Source organism: Trachypithecus francoisi, unplaced genomic scaffold, assembly GCF_009764315.1.
Source record: "Trachypithecus francoisi isolate TF-2019V2 unplaced genomic scaffold, Tfra_2.0 Lachesis_group1, whole genome shotgun sequence".
Taxonomy (NCBI): Eukaryota; Metazoa; Chordata; class Mammalia; order Primates; family Cercopithecidae; genus Trachypithecus; species Trachypithecus francoisi.
The window spans coordinates 96,678,234-96,700,095 of NW_022681454.1; the positions used below are offsets into that span (position 1 = coordinate 96,678,234).

Below are 21,862 nucleotides of genomic sequence, written 5' to 3' on the forward strand. Positions count from 1 at the left end.
AGGGCTATTTATAATAATAGAAAAATTGAAAACTTTTTAAAGATCTTTCTGCCATTTTACATTATTTCTCTGAGAACAAGAAATACAGAAAATACTTTTTTCTATTTTTAGTGAAAATATAATTAAATTACATACATGTTAATGCATTTTCTCATTTCTGTAGTATACAATTATTCTATTCTGTAATTAAAAAACAAAAAAAGATATCTACTAACTCCTTCTTTAAAATTACCCAGAATGAGGTAATCTGCTAAGAAAAGGATTTTTTAAATAAATTCCTTCATAATTTTTCATTTGAGTAAAATTTTCTTTTCATAAAAATATATCTTTGTTAATTTCTGTACTACTTGAATAGATGTGTAAATGAAATTAATTGCACTAAAGTTTGTTCTTTTGTGCCTTTTCTAAATTTTCATATTAATTGGATATTTATCAGTCTAAAACGTGATGTGAAGTCTGAATTCAAACTTCTAAGTGCACAATTTTCGTCAAAAGAATTTCAAGGTACTAGAAAGTAAATGACTCAATTGAATTAATTAGTACTATCATACATATGCATCAATTTCTAGTTTATAAAATAACAGCCAAATAAATGTTTTGTTAAAATATAGTTGACTTTAATAAAAAGGTGTTAATCTATAGTAATAAACAATAAAAATCTCAATTTTTAAATTAGAACTGAAAATAAGTAATAAACTAAACCTACAGTGTGATTCCAAGTCTCGACATGTTCTGGATTTATACATGGTAATATTTTATCTCACGTATATTGTCTTACCCAATTCTGCTATTAAAAATTCACTCTGAAACTAATCTCTAACTGAGATTTTTCAAGCAATTATGTAACCTGCAAAAATTAAAAATTATACTCATAAAATGAATTGTGTTATTGAACTTCAATTAATTTCAGCAGAATTTTTGCTTTTTTAAGAGATATATTTAAATATTTTCTAATATTTAAAGGATTTTATAACGTTAAATTCATTGAAGTTTCTTCTATTTAGCTTTTTAAAATATTCTCACATAGTCACTGTCTAATTTAAATTTCTGAAAATCAACATATTTGAAGCAAATAAAAAATCAATATATTTGACTTGATCATTGTATTTGAAGCCTTATATTAATTGGATATTTATCAGTCTAAAACGTGACAAAATTTTTTTGGTCAGGAGACTGATTCAACAAAAGAATGTGAATGAATCAATAAAATTTACTGTTATTTTAAAAGAATATATACATATTCTTTTCACTGATAAGTCAATGAGGAAAATTTTATGTCTCAATAAAAATTAGTGATTTATGAAAAGAAAATCCAGCTTTTCCATTTTGCTAATTTATTCAATAAACATTTATTAATATATTATTAGGTGCCAGATTCTATAGGTGAAACCTGAATAATATACAGTTAAATAAATCATTGCCTTCATGAAACTTATAATGTAATACTGAGAGTTCTCAGTTGAAATTACAAGTGAACTTTTATAGGTTAATAAACCTTCTAAAATTGTATGCACATTTTTTGTTATGAGCATACACACATTTTCTCCCTAGCTTTTATTAGATCTTCAAAAAGATCAATGATGGTAATCCAATAAAAAGAGACAAACAGCTTAGCTAGTAATTGAAATAAAATGGGCAAAATAAGATATATTCCAAAAGCAACTCTGACCTTCCTCCACCCATCAAAAATGGGGAGAGAACTAATTTTACCTGGGGAACTCAAGAGAGAATTTACAAAAAAACGAAAATAGCAAGCAGACATCACAAATGTGGGTGTACAATTTAAGAAGCCTCCAGATTTTTGCAAATATAATTGTATGGGCCACCAGTACTGGATAGTTGGGGATCTTTGTGGACCTAAGACATTAAAAATGTATAACTATCTCAATGGCAGATCATACATTTAAGTAATTTTCAAGTATAACTGAATTGCAATTCTAAATCAATATTATGCATTTCTAGAATTATCTTTCTCTGTTAAAAAAAAGTAAAATGTTTATGGCAAACATGTTCTCAGGAGGCACCAAGTTAAACTTACTAAAGTCATGAGAGAGTGCCATATTAAAATGAAAGAACAAGTTAATAATAAAGAGACCTAGTAATTTATTAACCTATCAACTTAAAAGTAATTTCTTTAAAGAAGGAAAATTATGAAGAAAGTATTTATTGAAAAAGGTTTTTAATTATCCAAGGAAATAATTTGGGGTTGAGAAGCCAAAAAAAATTACAGACTCAGTTCTCAACAGAAATGTTACCTTGAGGTTCAGTAAATATAGGACATAATAGTTTGAAATTTCAAGAATACCTTAATAAACAACACTATAAAACCCATAAATGTTTTCTCCGACATGGGAAATAATTTTGCATAATAAATGCCTATCATAAAGTATAACTATATTAAACTCATAAAATATTAAGAAAGCAAAAGCAAGAATATCTTAAATACTAGAAAGACTAGTGGGAACATCCTTTACAAAGAATGCATCACAAAATGGAAAAGGATACCATTAGATTGGCTGACATTTATTATTTGTGGATAACATTAAAATGAAGTTCTTTTAAGGAGAGAAATTGCTCAAATATAGATGTAATATAATTTAATATTATTAAACTATGAACAACTAAAATACCCAACTTATCAAGACCAATATCTTATTAATCAATACTTAATGTCCTTCCCTCACTGTGCTCATCAATCTAAAGTAAACAAATGTCATAAACTTTGTCCAGTCCTAATCAGTTTCCCATTTACAAGACTTGCCTTCAGTCACCTAGCATAGAACCTAAAATCATATAAATACCCTCCCTTGACTTCCACCTTCGAAAATAGTACTAATACTCTCAAGAGATTCTCCCTTTCTGAAGTAAGTCTAATAAAATTAGCTTTGCTTAACTAGCAGTCATTAGTCATTGTCTTTTGGAGGAATCAACAGCCAACAGGATAACAATTCTTCAATTACTCATTTTCATTTCTTTTACTTTCTCCTTTGATGGAATGCTGAAAAGTATTTAGATTGTGACATTTTATTTTTATTTACTTTTACTTTTTTTTCTTTTTCTTTCTTTTCTTTTTTTTTTTTTTTTTTTTTTTTTGAGAAGGAGTCTCACTCTGTCGTCCAGGCTAGAGTGTAGCGGTGAGATTTTGGCTAACTGCAACCTCTGCCTCCCAGATCCAAGCAATTCTCCTGCTCCAGCTTCCCGAGTAGCTGGGACTGCAGGCGCATGCCACCATTGCCTGGCTAATTTTTATATTTTTAGTAGAGACAGGGTCTCATCATGTTGGCCAGGCTGGTTGCAAACTCCTGATCTCAAGTATCTGCCCCTCAGCTTCCCAAAGTGCTGGGATTACAGGCATGAGACACTGTGCCTGGCCTTAGATTGTGACATTTTAAGTAAGGAGAAAAACAAATATTCAACATAAATAAACTTGTCATTAGTCCCAAAAAGGAACACTCATTTTGGTTTGCACTCAGAATTAATTCTTAAATTAATTGTTACATATCACTATAAAATAGTTTACTTTCAACAATTAGTAGGGTAGGAATGGGGAACCTATTTCATTCTAACTCTCAAAAGGGCAATAAAGGACTATTGTGAATACAGTTTCTAAAATCCTTCAGGTTATGATCAGAAGGTCCATAGCTTAAAAGACACCTTTATTTATTATGAACTTAAGTACAGAATCCATGTTCATTAAAAGAAAATAAAAGATCAACACACAATTTTATTCGATCCACAGGGCTTTTTTGTGAGCCATCTGATAAACAATTATTTCAATAAATACTAAGAGATTTCAATGTATGGATACAAACAAGTATGTAAACAAGTGAACTTTAATATTTATAGGAATATAAATAAATTATATATATGAATACTGCAAAGCATATTTAGAGATAGAAAAGTTGTTTAAATAATTCTTAAATTCTTAAATAATTATTTTTAAATGTCAGACTACATCTTCAAAAATCTCCTTAGTCAAAATATTTTCATTAATCAGCAATGTGAATAAAATATATGGAAATGGCTTTAAGATATCCATTCGTAGTACTTTCTAGAAATTAATTCTATTCTTGTGTCATTGATAAGAAGGAAATACTGACAAACCTCATATGTTGCTGGGCCTGGAGTAATCTCTCTGGACTCTTCAAAGCGCTTTGATGCTTTCACAAATAAGGGTATGGGGCAAGATTTCCTTAAAACAGGATTGTATGCTGCAGGACCTGAGAGATAACAAATGTAAAAATTACGATAAAGTATGTTTTAAAATTATTGATTTTGGTCATATGAATATTAGGTTTGTGTTTTGAATGTATAAAATTAGCAAGAAACAATCTTGAACCCATTTTTTTTGAATGCTTAAAATCATTTGGTTTATGTCTTTGAAATATGATAAGCATAAGATAGTGGCATCTGTTTACCTAATAATTAAATATGTTACAGCAATAATTTCCAGAAAAGAGAAAACAGCAGTACTCTCTCAATACACTTTTACATCATGAATGAAGATGCTTAACTCTTATATCCTAAATAGTCATTCACATGTTCAGTGAGGAGTTAGGGCTTGAACTGTATTTGGAAATACAGCAGAAAGGTGCTTTAATAGCATTCTGGGCACTAAACTTTACAGAAATCAAGACACGAAGAAGGAATGTACATGGAGCAATCAAATGTAGTAAACAGAAGGTTTGCATGGAACAGGGCCTAATCGTAAATAAGGATTTCGGTACTTAAGCCAATGGGTTCCAACTTGTATTCTTTAATGCCCCCAAGTTCTTACAGAAGTGACCAGAGGATAATTTGTAGGTAAAGCCCAAGTAGAAAATATTTGAATTATTTTCATTCACAACATCTCTAAAAACTTTTGAGAACCACTTTCATAGACAATGGGTAGCTCTTAAAAGTTTTAGATTAAATAGTCATGAAAAGTAGTAGTTTAGAAAGTAAATTCTGGCAGATTCTTGATTCTTATGACGAGTGTACAACCAAGATCCCTCGCATGTGCAGTTCAGGATAGGGTTCGAGTTCGTATGAGAATCTAATGTCAGGCTGATCTGACAGGAGATAGAGCTCAGGCAGTAATACTCACTTGCCCTCTGCTCACCTCCTGCTGGGCAGCCTGATTCCTAACAGGCCATTGACAGGTATAGGTCCTTGGCCCAGGGATACAGGACCCGTGGTCTAGTGAATGGAACCTAGCTAGTACAACTTTACAGAGAGAAGACAGGGAGAGGTATTTTTTTTCCTCATTCATATTTTAAACAATACTATCGAGTGTCTATCACATGCCAAACCTTGTGTTTCAAGAGAATGTTAGAGGTATACTATATCAAATGTTTCAAAAGGAGAGAAGACTTAGGAAGGACACTGTAGAATATGCGGAATATAATTTTAGAAGAATGGTAGTGAAAGAAACTAAATTAGGGGGCATCAGACAGGCAAGGTATGGGGAGAGAAAATAAAACCTTTGGTCATAGAATATTGACAATAAATATAAACAGTGAAATAGAAGACTGGATATGATGATATTAATAAAATACAAAATTAATTTCTCTATATTTCCCTAATAAGCATGCAATTCAATCTACCTACTTTGGCAAATACATTTGATGCTTTAAAATCTAAAATATTTTAAAATTAATAGGTTCGTATGAAACATTTTAAATGTTTTTAGCTTCATTAATATAGGACATTTCAAAATTTAAGATAAAGGAGGACATCTAGGCTCTAGCCCAATCATTCTAATATCAGCTCAATGAAGATATGAGTATCTAAAACTCCTTGTGGGAAGCTAATGTGTTTTGATATGTCAAGTGAAAAGTTGGTATTTAAAATAAAGGAGGACATCCAGGCTCTAGCCTAGTCATTTTAAATTAGTTCAATTAAGATATAGCTATCTGAAGTTCTTTGTGGGAAGCTAATGTGTTTTGATATGCCAAGTGATAAGGAAAGTGTTTTTGCCAATGTCATCTTACTATAAAACAATAGCGTACACAACTTTGGAATAATATAATTTATATTTACAGTGTAGAGGAATAATGCACATATACATACATAACATCTTTACTGACAGATATTCATACACAAACTATGCAAGGTATATATTTTATATCATCAACCACAGTACTCAGAATAAAAAAAAAACACAAACTATCATCCGAAGCTGGGTACATCATTATTCCACAGTCAGTTAATTGAAAACTGTAGTTTTAACCATAAAGATTTATAAAGGTTAATGCAATAGGTAAGGTTATTATCCAAACACTATTGTAACTGTATCTTTCATTTTCAATTGTGAAGAAATATAGTCTATTCTCTGCCCTTACCATCAGGCTACAGCAACTGATAATTATTTACATTCATAGCTATAACTCATTAAAAGAAAATAAATTATTCAAATGCAATTGTAGATTTCTTTTTATTGGAATTCCTTTGAGGAACATTACCCGAAACAAAACTTCTCAATATGCATCTTGCTGCATTTTCGCACTTAGCCTGCTTTAAGCTACAGAATATTTTTTAAATTAAAAAAAGGCTTATCATACTCAGTCTTAAAATATATTTTCAATTACATACGCTATTGCTTATATGATACAGGTCAAAGACTTTCATTGCTTCATCAGCTCTGATTCACAGCTAGATTATGCAGAAACTATCTTCTTTTTAGATACCAAAATGTCACATTTTAATCACAGGTCATAAGGAAGAAAACTTCTCATTCCAAATCAAACACCTATGAAAAGTCTGCCTGAATCATGGCTAGTATATAATGGGAAATTCAAGAGTAGGTGATTCTTATAATTGCATATTTTCCAGCCCTGTGCCAATTCAGTCTCTATGAAATGTCAACCAATGCTACAGGGCAAAAATGGAACGTAACAGGAACAGTGAGTAATTTAAAATAAAAACCTATGTTTCTGTCCCTTCAATATGAACATCTTGGTACATTAGAGTGGCCTCAGAAAAAAACATCTTCTATAAATAAAGCTACAAAATCTCAGATTTCATAAGTTGTTTGCTTTATAATGAGCTAAAATTATAAATAATGTAATAATTCTTGCTATGAATACTTTTTTTTCATGTGAAGGTGACACAAATCTACTAAAAATTAAATATCCCATATATGAGCATACTAAAACTCTGGAAGAAAACCTAGGCAATACCATTCAGAACATAGGCATGGGCAAAGACTTCATGACTAAAACAGCAAAAGCAATGGCAACAAAATCCAAAACTGATAAATGGGATCTAATTAAACTAAAGAGCTTCTGCACAGCAAAAGTAACTATCATCAGAGTGAACAAGCAACCTACAGAATGGGAGAAAACTTTTGCAATCTACCCATCTGACAAAGGGCTAATACCCAGAATCTACAAAGAATTCAAACAAATTTACAAGAAAGAAACAACCCCATCAAAAGGTGGGCAAAGGATATGAACAGAGACTTCTCAAAAGAAGACATTTATGCGGCCAACAAATGTATGGAAAAAAGCTCATCATCACGGATCATTACCGAAAATCAAATTAAAACCACAATGAGATACCATCTCCATCTCATGCCAGTTAGAATGGTGATCATTAAAAAAATCAGGAAACAACAGATGCTGGAGAGGTTGTGGAGAAATAAGAACACTTTTACATTGTTGGTGGGAGTGTAAATTATTTCAACCATTGTGGAAGACAGTGTGGCGATTCCTCAAGGATCTAGAATCAGAAATACCATTTGACCCAGTAATCCCATTACTGGGTATATAATCAAAGGACTATTAATCATTCTGCTATGAAGACACATGCACACATATGTATATTGCAGCACTGTTCACAATAGCAAAGACTTGGAACTAACCCAAATGTCCATCAATGATAGACTGGATAAAGAAAATGTGGCACATATACACTATGGAATACTATGCAGGTATAAAAAAAGGATGAATTCAAGTCCTTTGCAGGGGCATGGATGAAGCTGGAAACCATTATTCTCGGCAAACTAACACAGGAACAGAAAACCAAACACCACACATTTTCACTCAGAAGTGGGAGATGAACAATGAGAACACATGGACACAGGGAGGGGAACATCACACACTGGGGCCTGTGGGGGTGGTGGAAGGCTAGGGGAGGGATAACATTAGGAGAAATACCTAACATAGGTGACGGGTTGATGGGTACAGCAAACCACCATGGCACGTGTATATCTATGAAACAAACCTGCACGTTCTGCACATGTATCCCAGACCTTAAAGTACAATTTTAAAACAGGGGTTAAAAATCATTTAGGAAATTGTCCATTGAAATTTCATGATTTTAAAATGTCATTTAGAATGTTTATCATTCTTAGCAAACTATCACAAGAACAGAAAACCAAACACTGCATGTTCTCACTCATAGGTGGGAACTGAACAATGAGATCACTTGGACTCGGGAAGGGGAACATCACACACTGGGGCCTATCATGGGGAGGGGGGAGGAGGGAGGGATTGCATTGGGGAGTTATACATGATATAAACGTTATGCACATGTACCCTAGAACTTAAAGTATAATAAAAAAAATTAATTGAAAAAAAAAAAAAGAGACACAGGAAAAAAAAAAAAAGAAAGTTTATACATTTATGGAACACATTTTCTCATACTGATCATACTGATTTTATTCTTCAGCTTTACAAATGAAGTAATAGCAAAGAGAAAAGAGTAGTACACAAAGAAGTATCATCATCAATGCCAGAGACACATTTAAGTTTAATGCTCTTCCGCTACCTCTAAGACTAGATTTGATTAAATGGCACTTCAGATTATGACCACAGAACTGCACAGTCTATTAAATTGAACTATAGGTAACAAGAGAAAAAAGAGTCTCAATACTACATGAATTTTAAACAAAATATCCATGTTTATTTTCACCATCCCCTTAAATTATCTGTTCAAAAACAAAACTACATATTTTACATATTTTATTGTAATTATGTAATTAAAATATTACATATTTTAAGAATAAGATTTTACATATTCAAGTATATCTTAAAGTTATTATAGAGTATCTGGAAGTTATCGTGTACAAAGTCCCTAAGAAATTGACTATTTTCATGCACTCCAAACTAAGTAGACTGAGAAATTCATCTACCTAAACCATGCACCTGTTAAAACATGTGTTCCTAGAACCGATTAAGCTATAGGGCTGTCACTGTTATGACATATAAATACAAAATCATATGGATTTGGCTGGACTGAAATATCTCTTCAGACAGCAATGTCTGTTTATCTGTGTACCTCTAATACATACTTATCAAAATGTGCATCCATAAGCTCTGTCAAGTGAAGTCTTTCAACTGCTGCTATAAAAAAGGTACTTCCACTCTGTGATAACATAAGTACATTGCAGGTAAATTTGAATAACTTTCACCAGTCATAAATGTGAATGCAGTACAGTTTCTGTGTGAATTATAGCAACCAGCTGGAAGGAAGGATAATCACCCTTCACCTAAAACCATTTTGAGTAGGCAGTACCTAAATATGTAACACATGAATTATTTTGAAGAATGAACAGAATTACCAAATAATAAAATATGAAGTTGTCTTCAAGGTAAACAGAATACTTCACAATTGTCCTGAAATATTAGTAGCAAATTCTCACAATTAAAGTTTGGTTTTATACTTCACAGTTCTTATGTAAAGATTTACAGCCATATTGCCAAGAAAATTATCAAGGCAAAAAAATAGAATAAGTCTCAATATATATTTGAAGTTCCCTTAGATCACCATTATCAGGGCTAAATTAGCACCACTCTATCAAGGCTAAATTAGCAAGGCATTCCCACTGTCAAGACTGATACTTATCTCTGGGAATATTACATGTACAAATCAGGATAATGCTAAAACATGTCACATCACAGATGAAGTTGCATAAAGTCCTTTCAATAAAATATCAACTTCATTTTAAAAATAATTAAAACACTTAATTTAATTAAACTAAATTCTTCACAAACATTAAAGAAAATCACTAATTTATACCATTTAAATTGTGACTATTTGCCATTTTCTTAACTTGTTAAAAATTGTAAGGCTTCTAAATATGTTTGGATTTGAATCTGCTGCTAACATCTTTACCTGTATAGGTCTGCTAGGAAAAAGCTAGACTCACAGAGTTTAGAGTTTCCAGAAAGAGGAGCCTACATTATTTATTTAGTGAGGAGTCAATTAAGCAAAGATTAATATTTCATTTACAATTTAAATGAGCAAATTCTCTATCCTAAAGCAAATATATTTTATAGATGAAATGAATGATACAATACCTTTCATGCTTTGATGTCATCAAAACTTTTTTACATTCATTGGAGATTAAACAAGAACTGTTAGATTAATCATTGACTATTTCAGTAACTTTTGTCCTCCTTTTTAGTAAACCAAAATCTATAAATAGATTGAAATCTAAATAATAATGTTTTTCTTCACCCTTACAGTTTTCTTTGGTCACTATGATCCTGTAATCATGTAATGCAAATATTCTCTAACCTTGTTCCTATATCCTACTAGAATAAGAGACAGCAGACTACTGTGAGAATTCAGCAGGATTCTTCCCTTTCAAAGCTTCTCATCAACTAAGGTTGAATATTCCTAATCCAAAAATCTGAAATCCAAAGTACTCCAAAATCTGAAATTTTTCAAGCATCAACATGATGCTCAAAGAAAATACTCATTGATGCATTTCAGATTTTGGATTTTCAGATTAGGGATGCTGAACTGTTGAGTATAAATAATGTAAATATTCTAAGATCCAAAAACTTTGAAATCTGAGACACTTCTGGTCCCAATCATTTTGGATAAGACATACTCATACTACTGGTTAATTTTAACCAAGACTAATAACAGTGGAATTTTTTACATTAATAATGTCTGCTTCCAAATAATTAATGGATTCCTCATCTGGCTTTAGTATCTACAGCTCACAGGGTTTATTTGCTCCCCTTCTACAGCTTTAGACATGTTACTCCACTGGCCTCTTGCTGACCTTGTTGTAGGGCATGACATATCAGACTAAAAAACAAAAACAATCGCATGCAGCATCATATATTTTATGTTGTTCACGGACCACAGACTTCAGAATCATCCCAATTAGTGTAAAAATGAAGATTCCTTGGATTCGTCCCAAAATAATAAATCATATTCTCTGAAAGTGGGAAAAAGAAAACAATTTCAACAAAGCCCATTGCTTTTGACCTCTAAACTACAATTTAGTGTGTTGCTGTTCTTGAAAAATATTTATACTTTATTTATTTATTTATTTATTTATTTAATTTATTTTTATTTAATTTATTTTTTTTTGAGACAGAGTCTCGCTGTGTCGCCCAGGCTGGAGTGCAGTGGTGCGATCTCGGCTCACTGCAAGCTCTGCCTCCCGGGTTCACGCCATTCTCCTGCCTCAGCCTCCGAGTAGCTGGGACTACAGGCGCCCGCCACGGCGCCCGGCTAGTTTTTTGTATTTTTAGTAGAGACGGGGTTTCACCATGTTAGCCAGGAGGGTCTCGATCTCCTGACCTCGTGATCCGCCCGCCTCGGCCTCCCAAGGTGCTGGGATTACAGGCTTGAGCCACCGCGCCTGGCCAAAATATTTATGCTTTAAATCAGTTTTCTCTCAAATAATCTTGGTAACCAGTGATCCAGACAAAGAATAAACCTTCTGAAATTCTGGATGAGACTATAATTTTCTCTGAAATATATCTGAATCTTATGTGCCTGTCTACAGTAGTAGAGCCTCAATAAATGCTTATTGAGCTGAACTGAACGGAATCAAGAAAGGAAGAATCAATTTATGAACTACCTGGAATCTACTTCTGTGACTTTAAGCATTTAAACCATTTTCTTGTCATTTTACTTTCTTTTTAGTAATTGTCCATGAAAAGAAATAGATGGATTGAAGTCATATTTCTATTTATAATATGCAAAGAGCATTTAGATGATGTATCACATAAGTATTTGTAATTTGTCATTATTTGTAAATATGTTAGAGCAATTGTCACCTGGGAGGAAAGAGATTAACATGAGACTGGCAGTATTAAGATAGGAAAAAGACTTTCTTTTCAGTGTACATCCTTCACTACAGTATGAATTCTGTTATGTGGATGTCATACTATTTTAATCTTGGACTAAATTTGCAAACTTATTTCATGATCATTGAAGAGGTAATGCTTGCAAGTATAAGTATATTTTCATCTCTATGTTATTTTAGCCTATTATTTCTAGAATAAATGTTAAACCTAAATTGAAATTCAAGCTGTCTATAGTCATGTGACCTTGATTAATTCTCTAAATCATGCTCAGCTTTAGTCTTCTCCTTTGTAATAGAAATTAAAAAAAAAAAAACAGTTCAGAGAAGTTAAACAACTTTCGTAAGTTATAAAATGAGTAAGGACCAAAGTACCTGCTTTTCATCCTTGAATATCTCAGAGGGTAGAAGGGGGAAAATTGTTATTTAAACTTCACAGGGAACAGAGTTAAATAGCAGAGCTGTGGCTTCACTCTATGGTTTTAACAGCTCTTTTTACTACTTCATGCTGCCTTCTTAATCTCCATTAGATGTGTCAGAACCTCCAAAACTATCAAATTTGCAAAACAAATATCATATTACTCAAATGACAATATTATGCTTTTACCTCAGCATGACAATTCCCTTAAAGGTGAATTGGGTCTAGGAGATGGATTAAATAAGCATAGTTGATAAATTGAGGGAATCTTTTTCTTGAATTAATTACTAATTCACTAGCATACCAAAAGTAAAGGTAATTTTTGTTTTACCCATGTATTTTAAAAGTACTAAGTATAAACACATTTAAGGAAAGCACAAATATCACAATTCTAAAAATCAAGTTGTCTTCAAATCTCCATATTACCACACTGCCAGCTGTCAAGGCTGCCACACACTGCTACTTTCAAAGCCTGTTATAAACAACAATAAAACAAATTCTAGAGTTAAATGCTATTTTTCTAGAATCCAATAGCACTACATCCCATCTTTGGGTGAAGGCTGCCTCTCTGTGGTAGAATGCAATGTGATGTGTTCCCTGAGAGACAATCTTCTCCCTCATATTTTTAACTAGAAATCATCTGTATAATATTAAAAAACATACAGATTTAAATACAGTGCCTTAACCATTTCTTTCAGGATTATACGTTTGCCTTCATGTTTAGAAAGATCTTTAAACCACAAGGAATAGCCTCATTCATTTAGGCAAGCATGTATAGCAAGAGATGAAAACAGTGTTTTTTGCTAGTAACAGAAATCAAGTAAAAACGAAGTGCTCAAATAGAACTGTCATGCTTGCTGTCTCTTTTGAAAGCTGAAATCATTATTCACTTTACACTGAGTGACCTCTGCTGGTCAGAAAGACACATATTAATGGACATCATATCTACAAGAAAGCAGCTGTTACCTTAATTTCCCCAAGTAATTACTCAGATATAATGTGTGTCATAAGAGGAAGTTGACTATTCACTTACACTGCAACAACACAGGAACATATCCTATTTCAAATACTGAAAGTCAAGAAGCAAATATCAAATGGCTACCTCTTACAAACATTGAGTTGTTATTTCTTCACTAATGTCCACTGCTAGTTGAAATAAAAGTAGACTCAAAAGGTCTTCTTATTATAAGAATTATTTTGAAAGGAAGTACGCTCTATAAAAAAAAAATTTAAGATTTTGGTATTTTTAACTACATGATGACCAAAAGCTTAGCATTTGTACACTACTAACTGAAATAACAAACTGAAATAAACAAACTGAATAACAAAATAACAAAATAACAAACTGAAATACTAACTGAAATAAACAAAACATATTTCTATGATAAACATATGACTTGTTATAGCTCAGAAGTAAAGAATTTATTTAGCTAAGCAATATAGTTACAAAAATGACATTTACCTTCTCTAAAACAGAACATGATACACATCAGAAACTGTAAAACCTAATTAGGAGAAGGTATCCAGAGGGTCAGAGTAAACATTTAAACAATCAGTATCAAAATGTTCTTTTTAAACCATATACCACTGCAAAAACTGTGCAGATTGTTTTTCTTCATAATTGTAATAGAGGTCACAACCTTTGACATGAAATACATCAATAAAAACATCAAAGAATGTTGCATGCAAAAATTTTTTATCAAGAAAATTATTATATATCCTGATTGCGAATTATTACAATGTCCCCCTCCCCTCCTTTTTTTTTTCTTTTTAACAATGTCCAGGAGGGAGGGAAAAAAAAAAAAAAAAGCATATTTGGTCTTTGCTTCAGCAAATACTGAAATCTATTTATATGCAAATAAGCTATCCATGATTAGTATGAGAAAAGACTTGTGTATAAAGGAGACATAAATTATCACTAGAAGCCATTAATGAAATCTATTTCAAAACATAACATTTTACAAGAGCCCTCACTCATGTAATATTTGTTTAAGCCTCGAGGGGAAGTGGTGAGTTCTACACTTAGATGAAATCTGATACTACGTTATTTCCCATGCTAATTTGTTTTAGAAAATGAATGTATGCTTTCCTTAAAAATGACTTGATAATTCTAACTCCAGTGAGTCTTTTTAGAGAACTTCATCATTAAAAGCAGAGCCTTATGTGTTTGTCACATAATTGCCACACTTTTTGAGGGGTTTTATTTTGTGTTTGTTAGAATAATTGTCATTCTTTAGGGTTTAAAATATTAACATTCATTTTATATTCTACATATATTCATTTTTGTATTCTGCATATAAAAATGAACAAATAGATGAGTCTTAAGAAGGAACATGAGTCTTTCTGGAATGTTGAATTTCTATTGAAAAAATAAAATAAGCAATAATTAATAGACCTATAAAATACTTTTGTATACTTTTTTCATTTTCTTTTGGGGTATCTTGTTCTTTTCATCACAAATTTCTTGTTTAGTCCATATTTGAGTCTCTGCCAATTTTTTTTTCTTTTTCTTTTTTTTTTTTTTTGAGACGGAGTCTTGCTCTGTCACCCAGGCTAGAGTACAGTGGCGTGATCTCGGCTCACTGAAAAGTTCCGCCGCCCGGGTTCACGCCATTCTCCTGCCTCAGCCTCCAGAGTAACTGGGAGGTGCCCGCCACTACACCCGGCTTATATGTATATATAGTATTTTTAGTGGAGATGAGGTTTCATCATGTTAGCCAGGATAGTCTCGATCTCCTGACCTCGTGATCCAACAGCCTAGGCCTCCCAAAGTGCTGGGATTACAGGCGTGAGCCTCCGTGCCCAGCCAAGTCTCTGCCAATTTTAAATACTGAAGATATTTCTTCTTTCTGTCATCTACTGAGCTTTTCCTAGGATGCCCAATGTTGAAGAGAAATCATTCGTTTTAAAATAGCTAAGCTCAGATTTTTTTTTTTTTTTTAATATAGTTGTTACTTTTGGAGTTTTTAGTAAGAAGTATTTCCCCACTTTCAAGATTGTAACAGTATTCTCTTAGACACTGAGGACTCCAAAAGGCGGGAGGGAGGGAGGTGTTAAGGGTTGAAAATACCTATTGGATACTGTGTTCACTATCGGGATGATGGATTCAATGGAAGTCCAAACCCGGCCATTATGCAATATATTCATGCAGCAAACATGCATGTGTACCCAGTGAATCTGATTTCTTTTTAATTAAAAAATCAGTATTCACTGATATTTTCTTCAAATAACTTTGTAGTTTTACCTTTCCATTTAGGTCTTTAATCCATATAGATTCCATTTTTGCACATGGTATTTTGTAAGGATCTAATCTTATTTTCTCCGGTAAGTGTATTGGTCCGTTTTCACACTGCTATAAAGAACTGCCTGAGACTGGGTAATTTATAAGCAGAAAAGGTTTAATTGACTCACGTTTCCACGTGGCTAGGGAGGCCTCAGGAAATGTACAATCATGGTGGAAGGTGAAAGGGAAGCAGGCACTTCTTCACAAGGCAGTAGGAGAGAGAGCATGAAGGGGGAAGTGCCACTTTTAAACCATCAGATCTTGTGATAACACTATCATGAGAACGGCATGAGGGAAACTGCTCCCATGATCCAATCACCTCCAACCAGGTCCCTCCCTCAATACGTGGTGATTACAATTTAAGATGAGATTTGGGTGGGGACACAGAGTCAAACCATATTAATAAGTTTGTCAGTTTTCCCAGTATGTCAACTAAATAATTTTTGCTTACCTATTGAGTTGCAGTGACACCTTTACAATAAATTGTCTTCACATATACATTAATTTGTCTCTGAATTTTCTGTTTCCTTATCCATTTGTCTTGCTTTTGTGCCAAAACCACAAAGTTTTTATTAATATAGATTTGCAGTGTGTCTTAATAAATGCTGTTGGGATTTCTCCCCCTCTCTATTCCTTTTTTTAAGCTCTTCATATACCTTTATTTTTACACACATTTATATGTGATCATTAATTTCTTCAAAAAGTCCAACTGGAATCTTAAGTGGGGTTACATTTATACATTAAGAAAAGTAAAACTGATATCTTGATTATATAAAGTCATCACATTCAAGTGCCTAGAATACTAGAATAGCTTTTCATTTATTCAAACCATTATCTGTCTATTATTAGTTTAAAAATTCTCTATTATTAGTTAAAAATGTGTATTAGTTTAAAAATGAAATTTTTTTCTTATTTAATCTTAGGAACGTTATTTTTATTGTGAGTTGCATGTTATTTCATTACTCTTTTGAAAATGATCACTGTTGGTATTGTAAGTCATTCTCTATCCAGCAAGTGTGGCAAATTTTCTTATCAGTCCTAGTGGTCTCTGGATTTTTTTTAAATTTGCTATATGATGCTATAATTTGCAATTTAAAGTAGATTTATATCTTTTCTTCCAACACTTCCTTCTTTTTGTGTTATTAGGTATTCTATCCTTAGATATTGATGTGAACCACCTACTTCGTTAAGAAGGTATGGTAATAGTAGGTATCCCTGTCTTCCTTTCTTCAAGAATAATGTCTTAGGGTTTTAGCCTTTATCAAGTTAAGAAAGTTACTTATAGTCATAGCTTTCTGATATTTTTAAATCACAATAGGTTTATAATTAAAAAATTGCTTATGCAGGTCTTTATTCAAGTACTTCTTAAAAGAGTACAGTAAAGAAATATGAGAATACCCTAGAAAACACTGCTCCCAGAACTCTTCTTGACTCAAATCCTATTGATTTATCTTTTGTTTTAGGTGACTAGGCAGTTTAGAAAGCAATTTTGTTTGCCTATCTCTCCCTACTATGCTTAATACTTGCTATTAAGAGAAAGGAGCATGTGCAAATGAGGATGAGGTATGATCGTGGGAAGGCAGTCGGGTGTTCTATTTATTCATCCTGACGTCCACTAATAAATTCATCCTAAAGTCCAATAATACATACGTCCCTTCCTCTGCTAACCTACACAGAGTTGCAAGTCAGAACTGTTGTTGAAAGGGAGACCAAGAAGTGAACAGTACCACTTTCTTTTTAGTGCACACAAAGAGCACTCAAACTAGATACATATTTAGTCTTTGTTTCCTTCAGAATGAACACACCAAAATTTACTTTGTAAATGATAAGAAAGAGCCACATAAAAGACAAAGACCAAAATAAATAGGAAAACTGACCCTGAAGAAAAAAAAGATAGTTTAGGAAAATACAGAAAATATATAACTTTCCAAATTGAATAGTATGATAAAATATATTCACAATAATATTGCATCTATAAAACAAAGAGCATTCTGAGAACAATGTACTCCAGGAGCATATAACTGTTGGTATCAAAAATTTAATAAGATAAGAAAAATAGGCCGGGCACGGTGGCTCAAGCCTGTAATCCCAGCACTTTGGGAGGCCGAGACGGGCGGATCACGAGGTCAGAAGATCGAGACCATCCTGGCTAATACGGTGAAACCCTGTCTCTACTTAAAAATACAAAAAAAAACTAGCCGGGCGACGAGGCGGGCGCCTGTGGTCCCAGCTACTCGGGAGGCTGAGGCAGGAGAATGGCGTAAACCCGGGAGGCGGAGCTTGCAGTGAGCTGAGATCCGGCCACTGCACTCCAGCCTGGGTGGCAGAGCGAGACTCCGTCTCAAAAAAAAAAAAAAAAAAAAAAGAAAGAAAATAGCAAAGACTTGGAATCAACCCAAATGTCCATCTGTGACAGACTGGATTAAGAAAATGTGGCACATATACACCATGGAATACTATGCAGCCATCAAAAAGGATGAGTTTGCGTCCTTTGTAGGGACATAGATGCAGCTGGAAACCATCATTCTTAGCAAACTATCACAAGAAGAGAAAACCAAACACCGCATGTTCTCACTCATAGGTGGGAACTGAACAATGAGATCACTTGGACTCGGGAAGGGGAACATCACACACTGGGGCCTATCATGGGGAGGGGGAGGAGGGAGGGATTGCACTGGGGAGTTATACATGATATAAACGTTATGCACATGTACCCTAGAACTTAAAGTATAATAAAAAATAAAAAATAAAAAAATAAAATAAAATAAAATAAATTCAAAATTTAAAAAAAAAAAAAAAGAAAAATAGCTTACAAAAACCCTTACAGAATTTAGAGCAAAAAAGGCAGAGAGAGATAAAAAAAAAGAAAGATAAAAAGATATTTAAAAAATAAATTCTACTGGAGCCAAAATCCATGTTTCCAGAAAGACAAAATTAAAATGCTGAAAATAAATAACAAAATACAGATATTGCTTAGAAAGGATAGAATTCTTCAAATGTAAAAGGACACCAAAAAACATAAATGACCTAAGTCCAGGCATTGAAAGATATTTAGCCATAGATACACTACTGTGAAATTGTAGAACACCAAGAATTTTTTTAAATTCTAAATGTTTCCAAAAAAAGGAAGGTAAGTCCCCGACAAAGGAAAAAAAAAAAACAAAATGCCTTCTGATTGTATTGGCACCAGCAAAACTAGATTCTAGAAGACAATGAAGCAAAATAAAAAAAAAGTAAGAGCAAAATGAAGATATCTTAAAATATAAAGTCCTGCCATCACCTCTATAAAATGAAAGCACCAGGTTTACTACAAATCAGGCCCAGAGAAAAATCAAATTAAACAAAACCAGATAAAGAAAATGTGGTACAAATATACCATGGCATACTACACAGCCATAAAAATAATGAAATCACGTCCTTTGAAGCAACATGGATGCAGCCAGAGGCCATTGTCCTAACCTAAGTAAAGCAGAAACAGAAAACCAACTTCCTCATGTTCTCACTTCTATGTGGGATCTAAACATTGGGTACACGTGGACATAAAGATGGGTCAATAAACACTGGAGAATACAAGATGGGGCAATGAGGGAGGAGGGGCAAGAGTTAAAAAACTGCCTAGTGCTTACTATGCACTCTACCTGAGTGATGGGTTCAGTCACACTCCAAACCTTAGCATCACACAACATATCCATGTAACATCTGCACATGTACCCCTGAATCTAAAATAAAAATTGAAAAAAAACCTCTAATGATTTCACCAAGGGTGCATGATTTTGCTTATGCATGGAATATTAAAAAAAAAAAAAATACAGAGTAAAACAGTTGGTTACTTGAAGTATGGGTACAGATGGAGAGATGTAGGTAAAAAGGTACAAAGTTTCAGTGATAGAGTATGAATAATTCTAGAGATCTCAAGTACAGCATGAGGATGATAGTTATTATTCTCCACACCTCGCATTGTGCCTTTGTTCAGAGTAGCTGCTTTTTAATATTATCAGAGTGAGCAAAGGGATGATATATTACATTAAATACACTTCAGCTCCAGGATTTAGGGAAATGTTTACATTTTGACCATTCTTTCACTTACATAGATTTCCTCTTATTTCCACAACCAAAGAAATCTGAATTTTAAGTCATTATTCTTCTGGAACACTATGATAAACCAAAGATGTAATCATTTTGGTACAAATTGAATCACCTGTCAATAGTTGATCTTTCATTTTACATTCTGGAGGACTCATCTGAGAAAACAAGTTAAAGAAGTTGCCGGCCGGGCGCGGTGGCTCAAGCCTGTAATCCCAGCACTTTGGGAGGCCGAGACGGGCGGATCACGAGGTCAGGAGATCGAGACCATCCTGGCTAACACGGTGAAACCCCGTCTCTACTAAAAAAATACAAAAAACTAGCCGGGCGAGGTGGCGGGCGCCTGCAGTCCCAGCTACTCGGGAGGCTGAGGCAGGAGAATGGCGTAAACCCGGGAGGCGGAGTTTGCAGTGAGCTGAGATCTGGCCACTGCACTCCAGCCTGGGTGACAGAGCGAGACTCCGTCTCAAAAAAAAAAAAAAAAAAAAGAAGTTGCCATATATTATATCATTTGTTCAATAAAGCATAATTTAGCATCTTTGTGCTAGAGGAGATACAAAGAGGAAAAATATTCAAGTTCTGCCTCAAAGAAATGTCAATGGAATGGAAAGTAGAAATGAGACGAATGCACATATATGCCTCTAATGAAGATAGAAGGTTACTACCATTAATTCTGTGGGGCTCTAAATAGTGAGACAGTTCATCTGCTTGGAAGAATGGATGGGAAAAGTCTTCCCAAAAGAGGACATTTTAGATAGGAGTAGAAAAGTTAGTAGGATTTTGCTAAATAGGTGCAAGTATGCATAGGTGAAAGAGCATAAGTGAAGTTCTCACATAGCAAAGCATAAGGCATGTAGAGGATACAGTAGAGGATTAGAATACAGAGGGAATGAAGAATAAAAAATAATAGGACTGAAAGGAAAATTAGATGCCAAAATACATAGGTTGAAGACTTTGCATCTATATAATAGTCAATAGTGAGCCTTGAAATGTTGGTGAGCTAGGGAATGGCATAATCAGAGCTGTGTTTTAGAAGACTCTTAAATCACTCATCTTTCCACATATATATGAGAATAATGCAAAAATGGTTTATCAGATGACAATATTCTTTTCTTCTTCTGTAACATTATTTCCTATAAACAACAATTTCATTTATATTACTCATAGTATATAATATGTACTATTTTGAGTAATGTAGAATAAGCTGTGATGAAAGCCCTTAGGTAATTATTGTGTGGTCTTATTTTGATGTCAAATGACTTTTCAATTGTTGGAAGGAAGTAGGGAGGAGCTGAGGAATGGAAGTGTCCCATTATTCATCTGTATTCAATTCCAATAAATATTTAAATAAAGATGTTTAATTCTATTAAACATTCAGCAATATAATTTTTTAATTTTAATAATAGTTTTAATTGGGTGTGCTTATAATTATTAGATTCTTATTACTATACATTAGTCCCCTCATTATCTTCAGGGGATAGTTCCTAAGATCCCCAGTAGATGCCTGAAACTGTGGATGCTACAGCACCCTGTACATACCATGATTTTTCCTTTAAATACATAGCTACAATAATGTTTAATTTATAAATTGGCACATCAGGAAATTAACAACAATAACTAATAATAAAATACAACAATGACAACACCATGCTGTATAAAAGCTATGTGAATGTTGTCTGTCTCTCTCTATAAATATACTGTAATATTTTCAGATCACTGTTGGCCACAGGTAACTGAAACCCACAGAAAGTGAAATAGTGGTTAAGGAAGGACTACTGTATTCAGAAAATTAAATTAAATTAACTTACAAGGCTCAAATGGAAGGCTCCAGTAAATTCCTTTCTCTTTATCATCTGCTCTTCACAATACTGCAATGCTTTTAAAGGTGTTACTCCAATTACTAATGAGATGTTCACTTTTCTTGGTTATGCTGAGAGGTACTTCCGAAAATAGTTTCTTATAAAATTGCCTATTTAGTCAATCTAAAAATAGGCCACCAATGTTGTAAGAAGAGATTGAAAAATTTGCCTATAATATGGTATAT

At 33.2% G+C, this 21,862-nt stretch overlaps 1 protein-coding gene across 1 annotated transcript in view; it reads right to left on the minus strand.

The window, feature by feature from the left end:
* STPG2 (sperm tail PG-rich repeat containing 2) overlaps nucleotides 1-21,862 on the minus strand; it is a 683,119-nt gene that overhangs the window by 261,860 nt on the left and 399,397 nt on the right. Inside the window, exon 12 of the mRNA XM_033214857.1 lies at nucleotides 4,105-4,220. Coding sequence (XP_033070748.1) covers nucleotides 4,105-4,220 — 116 coding nt within the window. The remainder of the gene's footprint in view (nucleotides 1-4,104; nucleotides 4,221-21,862) is intronic.